The 17566-nt window shown below is 41.5% G+C and overlaps 4 protein-coding genes across 4 annotated transcripts; 1 reads left to right on the top strand and 3 right to left on the bottom strand.

Annotated features, from left to right (window-relative positions):
• Window positions 1-47: 47 nt before the first annotated feature.
• On the bottom strand, window positions 48-1879 carry I206_102065 (uncharacterized protein; the record flags this gene model as incomplete). The annotated part of the gene is made up of 10 exons (XM_019158541.1): window positions 48-445; window positions 502-566; window positions 639-729; window positions 793-947; window positions 1007-1080; window positions 1156-1296; window positions 1370-1397; window positions 1471-1553; window positions 1630-1689; window positions 1769-1879. 10 exons carry the CDS (start codon window positions 1877-1879, stop codon window positions 48-50), a joined length of 1206 nt encoding a protein of 401 aa, XP_019008287.1.
• A 581-nt stretch (window positions 1880-2460) lies between these two features.
• On the bottom strand, window positions 2461-5577 carry I206_102066 (uncharacterized protein; the record flags this gene model as incomplete). Its single annotated transcript, XM_070202499.1, has 13 exons — window positions 2461-2653; window positions 2763-3251; window positions 3306-3404; window positions 3470-3497; window positions 3557-3670; window positions 3763-3877; window positions 3944-4071; window positions 4135-4194; window positions 4289-4543; window positions 4640-4878; window positions 4943-5087; window positions 5175-5202; window positions 5275-5577. The coding sequence occupies 13 exons, from the start codon at window positions 5575-5577 to the stop codon at window positions 2461-2463; spliced, it is 2196 nt and encodes a 731-aa protein (XP_070058600.1).
• Window positions 5578-6048: 471 nt separating this feature from the next.
• Window positions 6049-9845, bottom strand: I206_102067 (uncharacterized protein; the record flags this gene model as incomplete). The annotated part of the gene is made up of 4 exons (XM_019158539.1): window positions 6049-6421; window positions 6486-6793; window positions 6880-9410; window positions 9563-9845. 4 exons carry the CDS (start codon window positions 9843-9845, stop codon window positions 6049-6051), a joined length of 3495 nt encoding a protein of 1164 aa, XP_019008285.1.
• Window positions 9846-10612: 767 nt separating this feature from the next.
• Window positions 10613-17311, top strand: I206_102068 (uncharacterized protein; the record flags this gene model as incomplete). Its single annotated transcript, XM_019158538.1, has 5 exons — window positions 10613-11209; window positions 11274-14130; window positions 14195-15783; window positions 15838-16463; window positions 16525-17311. The coding sequence occupies 5 exons, from the start codon at window positions 10613-10615 to the stop codon at window positions 17309-17311; spliced, it is 6456 nt and encodes a 2151-aa protein (XP_019008284.1).
• Between the last annotated feature and the right edge of the window lie 255 nt (window positions 17312-17566).

Here is a 17566-nt window from a genome sequence, read left to right on the forward strand (position 1 = left end):
CTTTTCGTCGATCTCGTTTTCTTTTCTTTTCTTTTCTTTACTCTGAATCATGAGACTATTTTCTCACCAAGAATAATAGTCCCACTTTCACTTGTCATACTGCCAAATGTCCCAGTCCTCCCTCTTCTCCCTAATTCGATGTTCTGTTCGTGCTCCAAAGTACCTCCATAATTTTTTTTACTTGTAGGAGTTCTATCAGTGGCAGTGGCACTAGTGAGGGAATCATATCTCATATGACTTGTCTGCCTTGTACTCAGCGTTGAAGTGAGGGGCAGTACAGGCGATTCAGCGCGACGTAAAGTAGATTGATGATCATTTGATGCTGATCGGAGAGTCGGTGCGATATTCAGTATACGCTGGACATCTCTTCTATAATTCAAAGATTGAAGGATGGAGGAAAAATACACAGGACCGAGAACCCATGTGACAAGTCGAGAGTAATCGGCTGGTATTTGATCCAGTATCAACACACTGAAGACTTATATAATCGGTTGAACTCACCGAATGTCGCTCCTTGCTTAGCGATTACTATTACATTGATGATATTAAGAACAACTGGACCTGCCCTTTAAGAGAGTCGACATATCATCAGCTGTGTCCTCGTCATTGACTATGAGGGAAAGGGGCACATTACCCACATCGTCTCGTAAGTCAGCTTGATCAGTAGTTTGAGTAAACCATGTTCCGTTTCCTGAAGTCCGGTTTTTTCTTTGAGAAGCATGGCGGTCACTAGAATCACAAATACTGGTCAGCTGTAACAGCAGGATATTGTTCCATCAATAGCTGACTTACTCAACGCGCAAACAATGACATCCTGAGTCAGAGCTATCGCTGCCCATATAACGATTAGGTTATTATCTGTTCTTCGCCAAGAATCATATTTCTCTAAATCTTTCGCTGTAGGGTTCATTGCGAGAGACGGTAACATATATCCTTTGATTGCGACTCTGTGAGTATGACATGCATTGTTATTGAGTGCTATTCGAGGGTTCTATACTTTACTCACCCTAAACTTAGCCCTAGACTCGAAAAGATCCCTAGACCAAGAGGTATCAATAGCCAAATCTTCTTTTTGGAGAGCTAGCATCAAGAAAGAAAAGTTGACAAATACTTCCAGTTAGTCAGAGACTCAATGGTAAATCGAGGTATGCTCACCAGCCAAGCTCTCCTACCGAAGAATCCAGCCGCCACGAAATTGAGTATACCGATAAAAACCAAAACAGTCATATTACATCGTATATCTCCAACGACAATTGTCAAAAGCTCCGTAGCAGCTTTACCAATAAGTCTGTAAGTCTACAAGATAATATGATTCTCTCAGTGATAAGAATCAAATTCAAGATAAATATGAAATTGTCAAGTCACTTACCTGCCAAAGGTTCATACCGAATTGCGCACTAACCAACTCATAAGAAATTTAGTACGTCAAATTTCCTACCTACTTAGAACTCTAGTCTAAAGGGAACCTACAAAAGTGTAATTGCACCAAAAATGATCGATACTATAGCCCAAAAAGGGTCCGAGCGACGAAAATTGATCAGATATCTTGTAGTCTAGTATCAATCAGATCAATTTAACCATCTCTTTCTCAAGAAAGCCCTCAACAGTATGAAGAAGCTGGGAATTTACCTGAGCAAGTATGATACCAAGTACCAAACCTTCGATAGCAATAGCTAAAGCTGAAAATGACTATATATAACGAATCAGTAATTGAAATAAAATTCCCGACTTTTACTAAGATGTTGTATGATGAGGAAATAATATTTACGATCAATCTTTTAGGATCTGTTTGAAGAAATAACCAAATCAAATCTGTCAAATCCCTTCTTTCAAATCGTTTCATCTCATTCGAAAGTGGTGATGAATATATAGCTGGCATATTTTATATAATTGGTGGTTTTTTTTGAAATTACTTTTTTTGAATGTGCAGTTGATGATCAAACTATCGATTATTTTAGGAGAGATTTTCTACACAGATAAATAATTATCGTCTTGTTATATATACATACAAACAAGTACGAAGCTTTGATTGAATGTACACAAAATTTGATCATCAAGAAGTCGTCATTTCTCAAACTTGAAATAATGGATTCATCAATACACGAGGCATTATCATTATTTATACGAATGATCGTCGCTTCCCATAGCCTTGTATGATTCACCATCATCCATCAGCCGTCAAATCCGAATCCAAAGGTATATAGCTATGTCACTCAAAGGACTCTTTGACCTCTTCCTCATAACCCCCAAAGGAGGATCAGGGTAAAGTTGATGATCAACGTTGAATGCTCGCATATACAGTACACCTATGGGGTTTCTTGGATATGAAACCAAGAAATTGATTTAAACATCACTTTTCAGCGAACAATAGTGATCATTTTAGTCATAACATCTTGTTGAAATCTACAACATTCTAAGTATACTCGAGTATGCAAAATGTGATACAAAATTTACTCAAAATCACTGATCTAATCCCCATCCACTTGGTGCTCCTTCACCAACTAAAATTTGTTTATCTATAATTTCCCCACTTGTTAATCTTTTATAAGTTTCAATCTTCTCTCCATATTGAGAAATGTTATATATTCGAACTCTACGATCAAATCCTAATTGACCGTACCCTGAGAAAGAAGATCCTCCATCGAAACACATCCTAAAATATCAATCAATCAGCTCAATTCATTGAACCCCCTTTCCTTCTTATTAAATCTGTTGAGATTTTCCAAGAACTTCGCTGAATTGATTAATCTCAGCCAACTCACCAGATCCCATCTGTTCTCCTACATCTATCAGTATTATGATTATGTCCATGACCTAACACTTTCACTTCCGTCCTATACTTTTTTCCACTCAATCCAATCCAGTCATCTTCTTCTTCTTCTGCTACTGATTCGTTCTCTTTGTCCACTTCAAATGAAGCTTTAACTGCATTATAGAAAAATCCACCATTATGTTTAGAATTTCCTTGACCATCAAGATTAACTCCTAAATCCAACTCTTCTTGATCTTCTCCAAAACCTGCTTTGTCCGCAGGATTGAAAGCTTCAGGAAGTGGAATATGAAACCACATCATCGCATTTGGTTTCGCTAACGTTTTCGAATTTTCATCTGCTCTACTACCAGATAATCTAGTTGGCTTATTTCGTTTATTTGACCAAATATCACCTAAATCCCAAGCTCCATCAGGTTGAAATGGTCTCGAAATGGGTTTTATACTTGATGAAACGTTAAGATACCATTCTATTTGAGATCTACAACTACCAATTAGCAAACAACGTAGTTGTGGGAATTGAGGACAAACTTACGTTTTGATAAAATCGTAATCTACTTTTCCCCACGGCAAGCTGTTCTTTTGAAGGGCGTGCGAGTCGAGGAAGTACAGCGTGAAAATGTGGATATTTGAGCTATTCAAATTCCAAGTCAGCTTGAGTTGCGCGAATCTCCAATCAAGACCGCAAAGAAAGCTTACGCGTCTGCAGAGTGAAGCTTGATATAATCTGATCGGAAAGGCTTCATATCAGTGACCGGTTCAAGATGTTTTTGATGGAGAACGTACAATTCCCTACTCCATCAACTCCTTTAGGTCCAGCTCTAGCGAGCGAATAAGGCATATGTTGCAGAGCTCTCATTTGTTCAGCTCGATCATCTACAATCTCACTATCGTGATTGCCTAATTCAATTCGGTCATCGTCAGCCACACTTTCCATTTTCTTGAAATCCATTATTTGGAAGAAATACTAGCGATCTGCACATCGGACTAACCAAAAATAGCTGCCCAAGGGATTTGTCGATCAATAACAGGTTTAGCGAATTTAGCCAAGACCGAACGAGAATCGTAACTTGTACTTTGTCCATTTAGCTGATCTCCTGAGAATACCTGTTGTGATAAGAATCAACACGACTGGCTCTTGAGATCATATGACAAACGAAGAAATGAACATACTACTAAATCGGGTTTTTCTTCAATCAAAGCTTGTTCAAGCCATGTCGCAGTATCTGAATCTCCAACGCAAGGGGATTTATCGGTATCTCGACATTCACCTTCTCCGACTGAATAATGTAGATCGGCGACTGAATCAATTAAATCAAGAATAAGCTTGATTTCAAATCAGGATGTCAAAGTATATAGCTTACTTTGCATAATTTTGAATGTACCGTCTTTATGAAATTTCGGCACTGTAGCCCGAGGAGCAACTAATGATTATGAATATTAGCCTGGTTTGTGTTCAGTGACCACATACGAATTGTTGATGAGTATCATCTTCAAGAATAATTGATTATAGCTTACTTGGATTACCCTTTCTAATTGCAATATCAACACTTTCCCATCTTCCCTTTTTACCTTCCATTACTTTATCTCCTCCAATCCTTTCAAATCCAAAAAAAGGTTCATCATCTCCATAAACAATATCAACTTCTGTAATATAATCTCCATATTCAACTTTTGATGATTCTCCATTTTGGATTTCTGTAACTCCACCACTTGAAGTTTCACCAGAATCTTCAGGTATTACATCATCTGAAGGCGAAATTTCTTCATCAACTGAAAAAGGAAAAAAAAAAACAGATAAGATTTCCATTTAGAAATGATAATAAATTTCGAATTAATGAAAAAAAATATGAAAAATATATAACTGACTTTGCTTTTTTTTAGATTTTTTCCAAATATCATTCCACCCTTGACTTTTGGTTTTATACCAAAGTCTACTTTCAGATTGTGTTGGCCAAACTCCAGAATGTAAATCACCTTGAGCTTTATACCAACCTTCATTTTCTAATTCAATCATTTCTTCAGGTAAAGGTTCAGGTAAAATACGTAAATCAGTTATTAATTCTACATCTAATCTACGTGTTCTTCGATAATATAAATTTAAATACCTAAATCGAACCTGGTTTTTAGCTCAATTCCAGAATCAGTATTGGTTAATTTGGTTAAACTCACCATAAACCAGTTCTAAGATTCATATCTCTTTCTACTATTACCCATTTTCCTTTCAATTTATCTAATTCAGGTGTAGTTTCAGGTGCACAATATGATGGGAATAAGTAAGGTGGAAAATAACATGGTTTTACCGCTATTTCTGTCACTGAGTTCAAGAAATTAGAATCACAGTTAATTAAATTACACAAAAACTAGTCTTTCTCTTCGTTTGAATGATATTTTCAAAACTTACAACCAGTAGTATGAAGAGCTAATGGATCCTACCAAAATAGGAAAATCAAATTTCCAAATCAGGGCTGATTCCACTTGTAATGAAACGAAAAAAAGCTCACCCAATTATCTAATGGTATACTAGCACTCAATGTAGTATAATTATCATCATTACCTATTCCTAAATCTAATTCATTTTCAGAATTTGAGGATGTAGTAAATTCAATAATATCCCAAGATTGCCATCCTAAATGTTGTTTATTTGCAGGACTTTTAAATTGTCCTAATAAAGAATAACTAATTAATCCAAATGAAAATAATAATATTAAAGCTATAATTGGTAAAAAAGAACGTAGATATAAAAAAGGTGGTGGTTTATATCGACTTGAACCTGAACTTTGATATATCGGTTTGAAATTTGACATCTTAATATAAATCAAATTCAGATTGATGAGTTTTGAATTATTTGATTTGACATTGATATACTCAATTGATATTATTGTTTCAAGAAGATGTAGACTAGTATGATTGCTAGGTTTTTTGTATATGTTTTGATTAGATTACGAAGACGAAGAACAAAAGAGGTTTTGAAAGGAGTATCATTTCTATACTACTCGCAGTCAAGTTGTGCAAGTTAAAGTGACGACGAGGTAACTCAAAAGTGGAGGTTAAAACGTCATTGTTTATCTTTAACATAACCGATAAAAGCTTTTCACTTTTAAGTCTATCATTACTTCGTAAACAGATATGTACGAAATTACCAGAAAAGTACACTTTGATACCAAACTTCTGAAGGCATTTGAAATTATGCACGCGAACCTCTTCAATTGTTAATTGTATATACAATTATATAAATTTCATTTCAAAATATCACCTTACTCTACCTAAATTTGGATTTAAGAAATCATTTCCATCTTAACATCTTTATCATCTCTACTTGCAGAATCAACACTAATATGACTTTGAATTTCTTCTTCTTCATCATCTTGTTCAACTTCTCCATCCTCTTCATCTGCATCAATTTGTAAATCGTCTTCAAAATCTTTAATCCAATTTTCCGATAATTTATCATCCCTATTAAACCAATTAAAGATTTTAGGTCTAATTAACATTCCTTTATTACCTTCTGATCTAATTGCTATTCCTTCTGAAATTAAATGTAAATCTTCAAATGATTTATCTTTGAATATTTTCTTATTTTCTTTCAATTCAATCAAATCAAATAAAGGATAAAGTATCGAACTCGAATCTGATAATTGTAATTTATACCTATAATGAAGACATCTCCAATCAGCGAAAAGTTGTTTTATCCGTTTGCAATCCTACTACTCACTGAACATCAAATCCCTCCATTAACGTTATACCATGAGTCCATAGCGTTCTACTGATTTCTAATGGCGAACATAACCATTCTTTCAAAGCTTCTGAGTCGTATACCACTCCTACTTGAGCAAAATGATCGTTATTGGATATTTTTGAACAGAACATCAAACTTTCTTCCACTCCAATATCGTTGATGATCGTGATATCCTCTTCGTTGCGAGGAATTTCCTGCGGGATGGGAGCAGTGATTTGACGTTGTTTTGTCCATTCATAAATCCTTGATTTGCGCTTCGAAGACTTAATATACGTTTTATTCAGCTGAGTAGATTGAATTTGGATCAGTGTTATACATCCGAAAACATCATTAATCAAGCAATGCAGTATTCAAGTAAATTCTGACTCACGGCGACTCGCTCGACTCGCTCAACAACGATCGAACTTCCATCATGTCCATTACCCCAGCTCCTGGTGGTCACTCCATTCCTTTCAGTAGCTGTATAACGAATCAATTTAGGAATCAAGCGAATGGTAACGTTGATAATATCTTGATCTCTTGGGTTTTCTTTCTTGGCTGATCCATCAGAGTGAATTGTTTTTGGGGATGGCAAGAAATGAGACCATCTTAACCATCCAGCATGTATAAGGATTAAGCCTAAATCGGAATCATCCGTATAAACATCCGTTCCCCATATTTTCCTCTCTTTCAGATCATCTCCTCCACAAACAACCTTTTTCGGTGGGGTGGAAGTCGCGTCGTCCCATCCTGATTCTCCTCGAACTTTCCAATCTGCACCTAGAAAACCCCCTCCTATCCTAACGATGATCAGAGCTCCTTCATTTCCAGCGACTTTTCCAGTCCTCGCCGCGGTCCAACCATTGCCCGAGTATACTTGGTGAGAGATAATTCGGTTGAGATCCGGTATTGATTTTAACCACTGTTCAACTTGTCCCGATACTACTTCCGGATATTTCTTAGAGCTGATATTGGTCAAAGCTTGCCAGTCTCTCTCTTTGTTAGACGGTATACCAATATCGTTATTCAGTACTTTTTTGTCTTCCTCTTTTCTTCTCTTTGAGGCTTTAGCATTGGAGGTCCTGCGATGAGCATTTTGGGCATCCTCAACTGCTGCGTCCATTCGAGGACGCTTGTCTCGAGGTGTATATTGATATTCCCTTGGTTCGGCTTTATATCCATAGGGACGAGGCTCCCTTGAAGGAGCGACTTGTTGCATAACGGATTCTTCTGCTCCATTGATGGTATTCTGACCAGTTGCCTTGGCAGCATTGTTCGAACTGTTGGTCAAGTCCCTAGCATCTCTGGGATGTCTGGGTTCAGGCTGATGAATTACTTCGATATGTCTAGTAAGATTCGCTTTATCGGCAGAGGAAGCATTTGAAGCTTGGATTGTTGGCGCAGGCTGTCTTCTACCAAACGGATCAACCGTTGGACCTCTTTGACCATTGGCACTTGCATTCGCGTTGCTTGCGGAAGTAGAGAGTGTATTGGATCGAGGAGGTTGAAATGCTTCTACACCATATGAAGTACTTCCGGTACCGCCTGCAGTCACACCGCCCATACCTAAGCCTGCTCTAGCTCTTTCACGTTCCTTCATCCATCTCGCATCTCGTTCTTCTCGCTCCTTTTCTGCTTTCAATCTTGCTTCAGCAGCTTCTTTATCTCTTTTTCGCCTTTCTTCTTCACGTTTTTCTCTCTGCTCCAAAGTTTCTCTTTCTCTCTCCCTGTCTCCCCATCTAGGCCCAAAGGCTCCGTAACCTCCGAATCCACCTAATCCAAAACCACCAAATGTACCTGGGTAACTGGGTCCTCCGAACCCTCCATATGAGCTATATGGCGCTCTGGTATTTTGGGACCCGCCAGCACCGGCGGAATTGGACGCGTTAGGACCGGTTGTATTGGATGTGCTTGGTTTGGGTGCATTTGTAGTTGATGGGGGAACGCCTGAATCCCTATCACGAGGTGGTGCAGCCGTTTGTATTCGAGAAACGGGGGAACGTTGCTGAGCCTCTCTCACACGAGCGGCTTCACTGAGAGAAGGGGGTGCACCGTATAGCGATCTGGCGGTAGCGGCTGTTTGGGTAGTGGTCTTGACTGGACTTTTGGGTCCAGTGGTAGTCATGCCTGATAAAGGTTCATTACCTCTTGTGCTTGATCCACTGGGAGTCCGACGATGGCCTGAAGCAGCGGCATTTGCAGCTTCTTGAGCGGGATTAGGGTTCGGGCTAGGTCCGCCGGCAGTAGTAGAATTAGACCTTTCCCTACCGTCTCTGTCGAACGGCGAAGGGAGTGATCTAGTACCCAGAGACCCGAATCCTGGTAGAGGTAAATTAGGTCGAGGGGTAGAGCCGGTAGCTGAAGCAGCGTTTCCACCGGTGCTGGCCGGGGCGATTTGAGGAGAGATAGATGGTTTTCCAGCAGCGGGTACTGATCCTGAGGCGGCAACATTACGCGATGCTGTTGGCGACGGTGGTAATGATGGTCGAGAGTAAGGGTTCGCAGGGTTCGCGTTTCGGTTTGTAGGAGAAGTCTCGATTGAATGCGGTCTACTAGCATCTCTTTCCCTATCGCGTGCTAATTCCCGCTCCCGTTCACGTTCGCGTTCACGTTCTCTAGCTAATCTTTCCTGCCTTTCCTTCTCCCTCATCTCATGTTCTCGAAGTCCTATCACCCCCGCGCCAAATAACCCATATCCCGCTCCGAGTCTGTTTAGACCACCTCCAAATCCGCTAGCCATGTAATCTGTTCTTTTCTGACCAGATGATGCAGCAGTGCTGGAAGAGGCGTATGGGTTAGGTCGTTCCTCCCGAGGGGTCGTATTGGTGGACGAGGGGTTGCTACCAGTGGAAGGATGGTGCGGAGAGTCAGTCGGTCGAGGCAAGGAGGTAGAATATGACGAGTATGGTTGTTTTGCTAGTTCTGTTGATATGATAACAAATAGAATTATGAGTGAACGATACTCGGTGTCAGCCGATTGTTTCTTGCATTTATGTGAAAAACGGAACCGTAGCGGATTAAGGCACGGGGTGACCGAACAAAACCAACATCAAAAGCTTATACTATGAACTCACCTCGTAGTCGTTCTCTCTCCCTCTCTCTATCCCGATCACTCATAACCCCATAGCTTGGCCTTAAGCCCGTACCTCCTGTTGAGGCGGGTGTACTTCCATTTCTTGCACCAGCTGCTCCTGCACTAGGTTGTGAAGTAGGGATATTCGGACTGGTAATGGCGCTGCCATTTGCCGAAGAGGGTTTAGCTGAATTCGAAGGATTATTTACAGGAGGTCGACCGAATGGAGGCATCGAAGAAGAAGAAGAGCTGGGGGAAGTACCAGGTAAGAAGCTTGATGGCATTAAAGGATATAGAATATCAGATGGAAATGTAAAAGGAGTTCTGGATGAAAAAGCGGTGGAGGTGAATCGGGTATGCACTTCCGGGGTATCGTTAGGTCTGCGTGTTGAGCCGATGCAATTTTACTGGACACTGAAAGACATACGAGAAAGGAAAGACTAGATAGGGAATTGGTGTTTGACTTAGTCAATGTTGAGAAGTGATGTACATAAGAAGGAATGAGATGAATGATGGATTGAAATAAGATGATATACTAGTAGATGACGTTTGAGATGTACAAGTAAATTAACGTTGACAATCAAAACTTTAAGGGAAAAAAGGTCAAAGCGTATAGTGGGTTTTGATCTTGACCCTGAATCTAATCATAACATAACTAAAACAACAGAAGATCGCTTTCTCCGGAATTCAGGGACAACCAATTAACCGAATACCTCATCGGCATTTACCGGCATGCAACAAAGTGGCACCTAACGCAATCTCCAAGTAATTATTTATTTATGTTTCTCACTTATGCTTGACGCGTGTGTTTATTGTGTTTTGACTTTACGAGGTAGTTATGAATGAATGACACTTTTGACTTGAAACAAACAAACATCAATAAATAATCATAAATTCAATGAAAAGATGATCAATTAACACCAATCAACAGGGCTCATCCAACAACACTAGATGATACGACTAACCTCATTACGCTGAATCACATTCTCATCAGCATACCTATGCTCCATTCACCTCTCGAGTCACTCAAGTAAACAACAGAGGTTTGAAGATGGTCCGTACAATTCGAGAACCGAATGCAACGACCCCTCATGCATTGAGGGTATCAACCTCCTCAGCAACCAGCTCAAGGCAAATCTCGGGTCAAAGTCCCTCTCAGCCGATCTTTATGCGTACAAAACCTTCCTACAACAGTTCCCCTCACCTGACTGATGGAGGAACGTTGAAAAAGAGGACTGTATTAGGAGAAAGAGTGGAAAATGTGATCATCAACTTACCTCACCTCAGTACAGTAAAGTCAAAGTCAAAATTGCAAGCAAGATCGAAGCCATCTCTGATACCCAAAGCTACACATACCGGGTTAGCACGATTTGTAGCCAAATCACCACTGCCGACAAGCAATAATATGATACCGTCATCCTCGCCTATCTATGATTCGCCAAATTCCAGCTTCTTATCAAAACCAGGATCGACACCGTATCTACCTCGACACTCCATACCTCTGCAAAACAATGAAGATGATACTCTACTGCTGAACATGAGGCCTCCTGATATGGACATAACAGATGAAAGTGATGTTGAGGGTCCTCGAGGCGGCGTATTGGGAAGAGGGGGTTTGATGACTCCCGCTAATAGTCAGGAAGTATCTGTGAGTAAACTCATGAAGCTTTCGATACACGTCGAAACCGAAGTAACCAATGATTTGATGATAGTTTGGCTCACCCCAACGAGTTGTCCAGGCGAAACAACCAGCTGCTTCTTCGGGTACGATGAGATATACCGGTTCTCGTTTACCTACTCCCCCGTCTTCTCAATTAGGCTCCTGCCCTACTGCCCACCCTCCTACACCTCAAGCAGGTCCATCAAAATCGCGCGTCCGAGCTAGGCCTTCCCCAACGCCTCCTAGGAGGATAAGCGCTGATCCATCACAGGTGATGAATTTGGGTGATGTAACTGCGGAATGGGATACCCCATTGCGATTAGGGGATGATATTTCACCTAATCCTAGAAGAAAGAAATCGCCTCGAATATCCCAGCCTGGTCAAACTCCTACCAAAGCTAAATCGAGATCACCGGAAGTGCGTAGCATAGTCGAAGTAGTCATTCCACTTAGAGCGAGGAGTAAGACACCCTCAAAGACCGCCGAATCGAATACCCCTGCAACTGCTAAGCCGAAGAAAGGTAGAGTTTCGACACGAACTCCAAATTCAGCAGTGACGCAACTGTCAGGATCGATTGAAAAGCGTAGTTCCAGCGGGGGAAGCACTACCAGAAGATCAATTGATCAATCGCATAAAGCACAAACTCCTGCACCCAATCGACTTGCCAGATCGTCGAGTAAAGTCCCTTCAACTGCTCCGTCCAAGTCGAGTCGACGGAAATCTACAATATCTCTGGGCAGTAAAAATCCTCGCAAGCGATCATCGCCAACCTCGCAATCAGCTTCGAGTAGAAGAAGTTCCTTACCCTCAGACACGTATGCGAATACTAGAACACCGGCGCCGAAAGCCAGAGGAAGGAAGTCTTTAGCTGCTTTGATTCAGACTCCGAAGGATATAGCCTTGAGCGGAAGGAAATTAGGTACTTTACCTAGACCTATACACGGTTCTCCTGGTGAAGATCCTTTATTACTGAAAGCAACGAAATCACAACGCAAAATTCGAGGATTGCGAGATGGCCAAGGATTGGCGCTGGACTTGGATGATGATTCTTCAAGTTCTAGTGATACGATATCAAAGGTTGCAGAGTCCCACAAGGATATACCAGAATCTTCGCCCCTGAGAATACCCGAAAATGATCTGACACTCTTAGCTATGTCATCAAATGGATATATGGACTTAGGAGGTGCTTGGTCAGACGATGGATCAGATATGGATGTAGGAGATGACACTTTCATACATGTTCGTCAAAGGAAAGAAAATTCCAGATCACTCTCGAGATTGGGTGAATCTGTGTTAGAGGAATCCGAGGAAGATTTCGAAGATCAACGAGGTGATGCGGTTACAGAAGTTTTACACCATAGTCCCTTATTACCGTCTAGATCCGCTATTAGATCATCGTCACCGCCATCGCCTCCAGAGCAGAATGAACAAACCATCAGCAATGTGGAACAGGCGGAATCCGTGTCATTACCAGAAGTTACACCGCCTCACGTTAAACCAGTAGCCTCTAGTACTGAAGTGAACACGATGGAGGAAACGGGAGATGAGACTGAGGACATACAGCCGGAAGATTGGGACATTTCGGAAGAAAGTATTGCCGTACCCTTCGACCATACTCGGGATATACATCCAGGCAAGTTTGCTTCGGAAGAAGCGATAAATTCCACTCAAGAACTGCATGAACATCAATCAACTGCGCCTGCTTACAACACCGTTGTCGACCGCGACTCGAGTCTCATTAATCAATCAGATAAAACAATTTCTCGAATAGCAGCTTCTCAAGTCAAAGAACACGTCTCGGTTGAAGCAACAAAGGGTCTCTCAGCTGCTGTCGAAGTCCCACAGGAAGTCAACGATCACTCCCATATTTTCACATCGTCCACTGGCTTGACCCTCGACGATTATGCGGAAACCGACGAGGGGGATGTCACGCAGGAAATCGTTCAAGAGGATTGGGAGGTATCACAAGAGGATATACAATCAAGTGGGGAAACTGATTTCCTTGCGCCAAACAATCTAGAAGAAGAGGAGTCGCTTTCCTTGGTTGAACCGGGCCTCATCGAGTCGAAGATTCTGGATGACCGCACCGTGCATGAAGGCGACGATATACAGGACAACGTTGTTGGGGATTCGGAGATTGTTCAACATGAGAAGGAGATCCAGGAAGAACCGTTGCCTTTGTCTTCGCCTCTGCCCCAGGCTGATGACGAGGAAGAAAACCAAAACCAGCTTGAACCAGTCACGAAAACGATACAAGATATCGAACCAGATCTTGACGCCAGAACCACCACTCAAGAGGATCACCACAAAAACTTTGCTTCGTCTCTCGATGACATCCCTCGCGTCCTTCCGCCACTAGTACCATCTACCTGTGACGAGATTACCCACGATGCCGAAGCTGAAGGAAGCTCTTTGCAGAGTCTAACATACGAGATCATGACCGAATATGATTCCCGCTCACCTTCGAGGACGTCTTCCTCACATACACCACAACTCAGCGAATCCGAGGAAATTGGAGATATCACTCAGGATATGGATACGTTAGATTGGGAGGTCTCAGAAGAGGATATTCAACCACAAATTGAAGAGCTCGATGTGAATGTGAGGTCATTGGCGCAGACAGAAGAAAATGTATCCTCGGTCGGTCCTCTACTGCCTGGACAAGAGCGAGAGGACAGTGGCGTACAGCCCGAACAGGATGCCCGTAAAGTCGATCCAGCTCAAATGAAGCATTCCCATCCGCTCGAATCGGCAGATAACCAAAGTGGCATGGGACTATCCTATAACAGCGATGAAATTCTAGATGACACGATCGAGTACACCGGAGACGTCGAGAATGCTGATATTGACACGAGCGTGGCTAGTCCTGCCCAGGAGGATCACGAGCAACGTTATCACCACGAAGAAGGTTAGTCGGTTCAGACGCATTCTGTGTGTGAATACTGCTGACGCTGTTTGACACTCATTTATAGACCCAACAGATAGTGGCAAGGACGACCAAGTACCCCCAGTTGATCGTTCACACGGAAATAGCCAACAGGAAAATGACATAGGTGATGCTATAGAGCCCGAAATGTCGAGATCGATCGAAAACAACGAATCTAACGACTCCACAACTCCTACCATCCCTTCAATCACCTTACCTGTTGAAGGTCACAATGACAACGATGATGAAATCACTTCCCAGCCCTCAAGATCTGACAGAACTCCTTCTCCAGCACCTCGTATAGATTCAGTTGGTCGTTCAACCACCCCGTTATTTTCCCCTCCTGCGTCTACTAAGAAACCTTTCGTTCTGATTCATCATCGTGGTGATCTGACTTTCACACCTCAACCTTCCTTCTCTTATACTCCTGTCAGGTCCCCTTCGCCTTTACCACCTCCTACTCCAGTATTCACCGCGGAGGAAAGGGGATATAAAGTGTTGGAAGAGGCTGATCGAGCTTTAAGGAGATTATCCAAGTTACGAAGCCTGTCACCTTTGCCCTCGACTGCGGAGTCATCAGCCTTCTCTACTTTCAGTGTTCTTCCTTGGATCTCGGATCGACCAGCGCCAGAGGAAAATGTCTATCACGATACATCCGCTTCTAAAGAAACGAAGGGGGAATACGACGCCTCAACATCTTCAAACGTGAATGAAGAGGACGACGAACCGCAAAGAGCTGAAGAGGAAGAATCCACGGCTGAAGACGTTACCGTAGAAGTGGAGAATTCAGCTTGGGATATTACAGCTGAGGAATACGAAGTGCCGTTAAAATTGGGTGCGGATGACAACCAGGACTTCGGAAATGATCAAGACGCAAATTTAGCAGAATCGCAACACGATATGGAGGAGGAGGAAGAAGACGTACAAGCGGAAGAACAGCATGATTCACCAGAGCCTATTGAAGTTCCCGAGAGGATTGTGCTTAAATTAGTCGAAAAGGGAATAATCAAACTTGAACCTGAGTCTGACTCGGAAGAAGTTGATACAGAGGGAGTACCACTTGAAACTGAACAGTCCACTAGCATTCAGGATAATCCGTTGGCATTTGATCAGGCATCATCCAGCAGTCCACTCAAAACTCACTCACCTTTACCCGCTGTTCTTGCTGGCCCTTCTACTCCATCAATATATCCGACTCTTCCGCCTGCTGAATCTTCTACTCCTAAGATCGCACCTCCCCCTGCACTCCGTTATGGCCCCAACGAAGTCAGCACTTCTACTTCTCACAGAAACCTCGGCTCAGAACGGTTGCTTCACGATCCCAAATATAAATCCAAGTTATCCAAAGAAGTCGTACCTTCCTCTTCACCTTCTGATATGCCGATTACATCCTCTCCTGAATCTTCATCAACCGATCAATCCATTCAAAGCAACAATCACCATGACTTGGTAGATGAAGAACAAGACCAGTCAATTATAGTCAGAAAACCTCGGAGATCGTTGTACGATGAACTTACTGCTGTCGCTACAGAAGCAGAGGAATCGTTCGAAGGTGATCAATCTTTCAAATCTGTAGTAGAAGTCTCGAGCTTGGACCCAAAAGCAGCTGCCAGAGCAGCTGCTATCTTGAAATTGGTGAGCTGACTTGATCCTGTCCGGCCTTGAATCTGATGCTAATCGCAATCACAGAACCACGCTTATATCGAACATGGTCAATTATCGAAATCTTCGAGCAAAGTTTTAGCAATTTCCTCATCTAGTCGAAGATCCGTTATTGAAATCGAAAAGGAAGAAGAGAAAAGAGAACTTCTACATGAAGCAGAACTCGAGATCGTCGAATCTCATCGACGATCAAGATCAAGATCTAGATCAATGAGTCGATTACCTTTACCTCAAAGTACACCTGTATCCGGGTTAAATAGGCAAAGGGAAATGTCGGTAATGAGTTTCATGACTGAAGATTATCCTGTTCCTGGAGCCTTTGTGGAAACTCCTAAGTCGATCAAGAGGAAAAGGATGGTTTCCACTCATTCTCAACAAGGCTCATCTCGAGAGGAAGCATCTGATCGAAATCATACGGGAAAAGAGAATTGGAGTGTGAATGAGTGGAAGAAATTGGAAAAAGTATATAGACAAGAAAAGGAGTCATGGCTAAAGGAGAGGGATATCAAGAATTTACCTGGTGGATTAGTAGGATGGGCAAGGAGAAGTACATTTAAAAATTCTACGTCAAAGCCTGTGATAGATTGGGATCTGAAAAAGGTCGTCGAGAAATTTAGCGAAGATGAATCTGCCCTAGGTAAATCCTGGGACAAGTAAGTTTTAATCAAGCCTTATCCTTATTACATAGTCTCTTAAGCTGACTTTGGAATATAGGGATATGCTTTTGCTGAGAGTCCAAGCGATTGAAAAGAGAGTATCGAAACTCGCTTCTAGCACCGCCACGACTTTGTCTTCAGCCGAAATTCAAACTCCCCTCAGTAAGAGGGCTAAAACCAACGCAACCCCCTCAGCAGAGTTCACTACTTCGCTTGACACCCCTGGGGGTAACAAGACGACTTCTACTATCGAACCTCCTTCAACAATCAGGCGAATGATCAGTTTTGTTTGGGGGAAACCTAAAAATAAGGAACAAAATCAGACCAAGGGTAATTTCCTTAACAAACTCGAAAAGTCCAACGCCGATACCAGTAAAACTACCCTTCGAGCTATTTCAGTAGAGAACCCAAAGGGTAAAACGAAAGAGATATTACCTATATCTCATGACATGCGAGAAATATCTATAACTCAAAGTCGACCATTACATCATCCAGCATCTTCACAATTGACTCCTATACCCCCTCCGCCATCTCGATCAATCACATCAAATTTCATACAACCCTCTTCTTCAAAAACGAAAGATAAAATGTCGATAATGACCTCAACTTCTTTACCTTCAAATATCAATGATTATAAAGGTAAATTATATCCTCCATTGAATCCACCAATATCACAAAGATCAAATGCTTTGTCTAAACTTTTTTCCACTAATCCACTATCAGATTCAAATTTTGAAAAGAATTCAAAAGATTTACAAATCCAGAAAAAAGGAAATGGAAGTGTTAAATCTTTAGTTGAGAATTTCGAAAATAAAGGAATTATCGGAACTTCAACTAAAAAATGAAAATTGATTTGTGATATATGCTTTTTAATTGGATTTACGATTTTTAATGATTTTGATGATTTACGATATGTATTTTGGGTTTTTTTTCAATTTTCTTTCTTTAGTATCATGCTTATACATATACGTATTAATGCCTTTTATATACACATATATATACATATGATATTTATAATTCATGCGATTTAATGATGATTTGACATATTTCATTTGTAAAGAAAGCGTCGAGTTTATATCGGACCGGATCAAGCGGGAGCG

This window comes from Kwoniella pini, chromosome 2, assembly GCF_000512605.2.
Source record: "Kwoniella pini CBS 10737 chromosome 2, complete sequence".
Lineage (NCBI taxonomy): Eukaryota > Fungi > Basidiomycota > Tremellomycetes > Tremellales > Cryptococcaceae > Kwoniella > Kwoniella pini.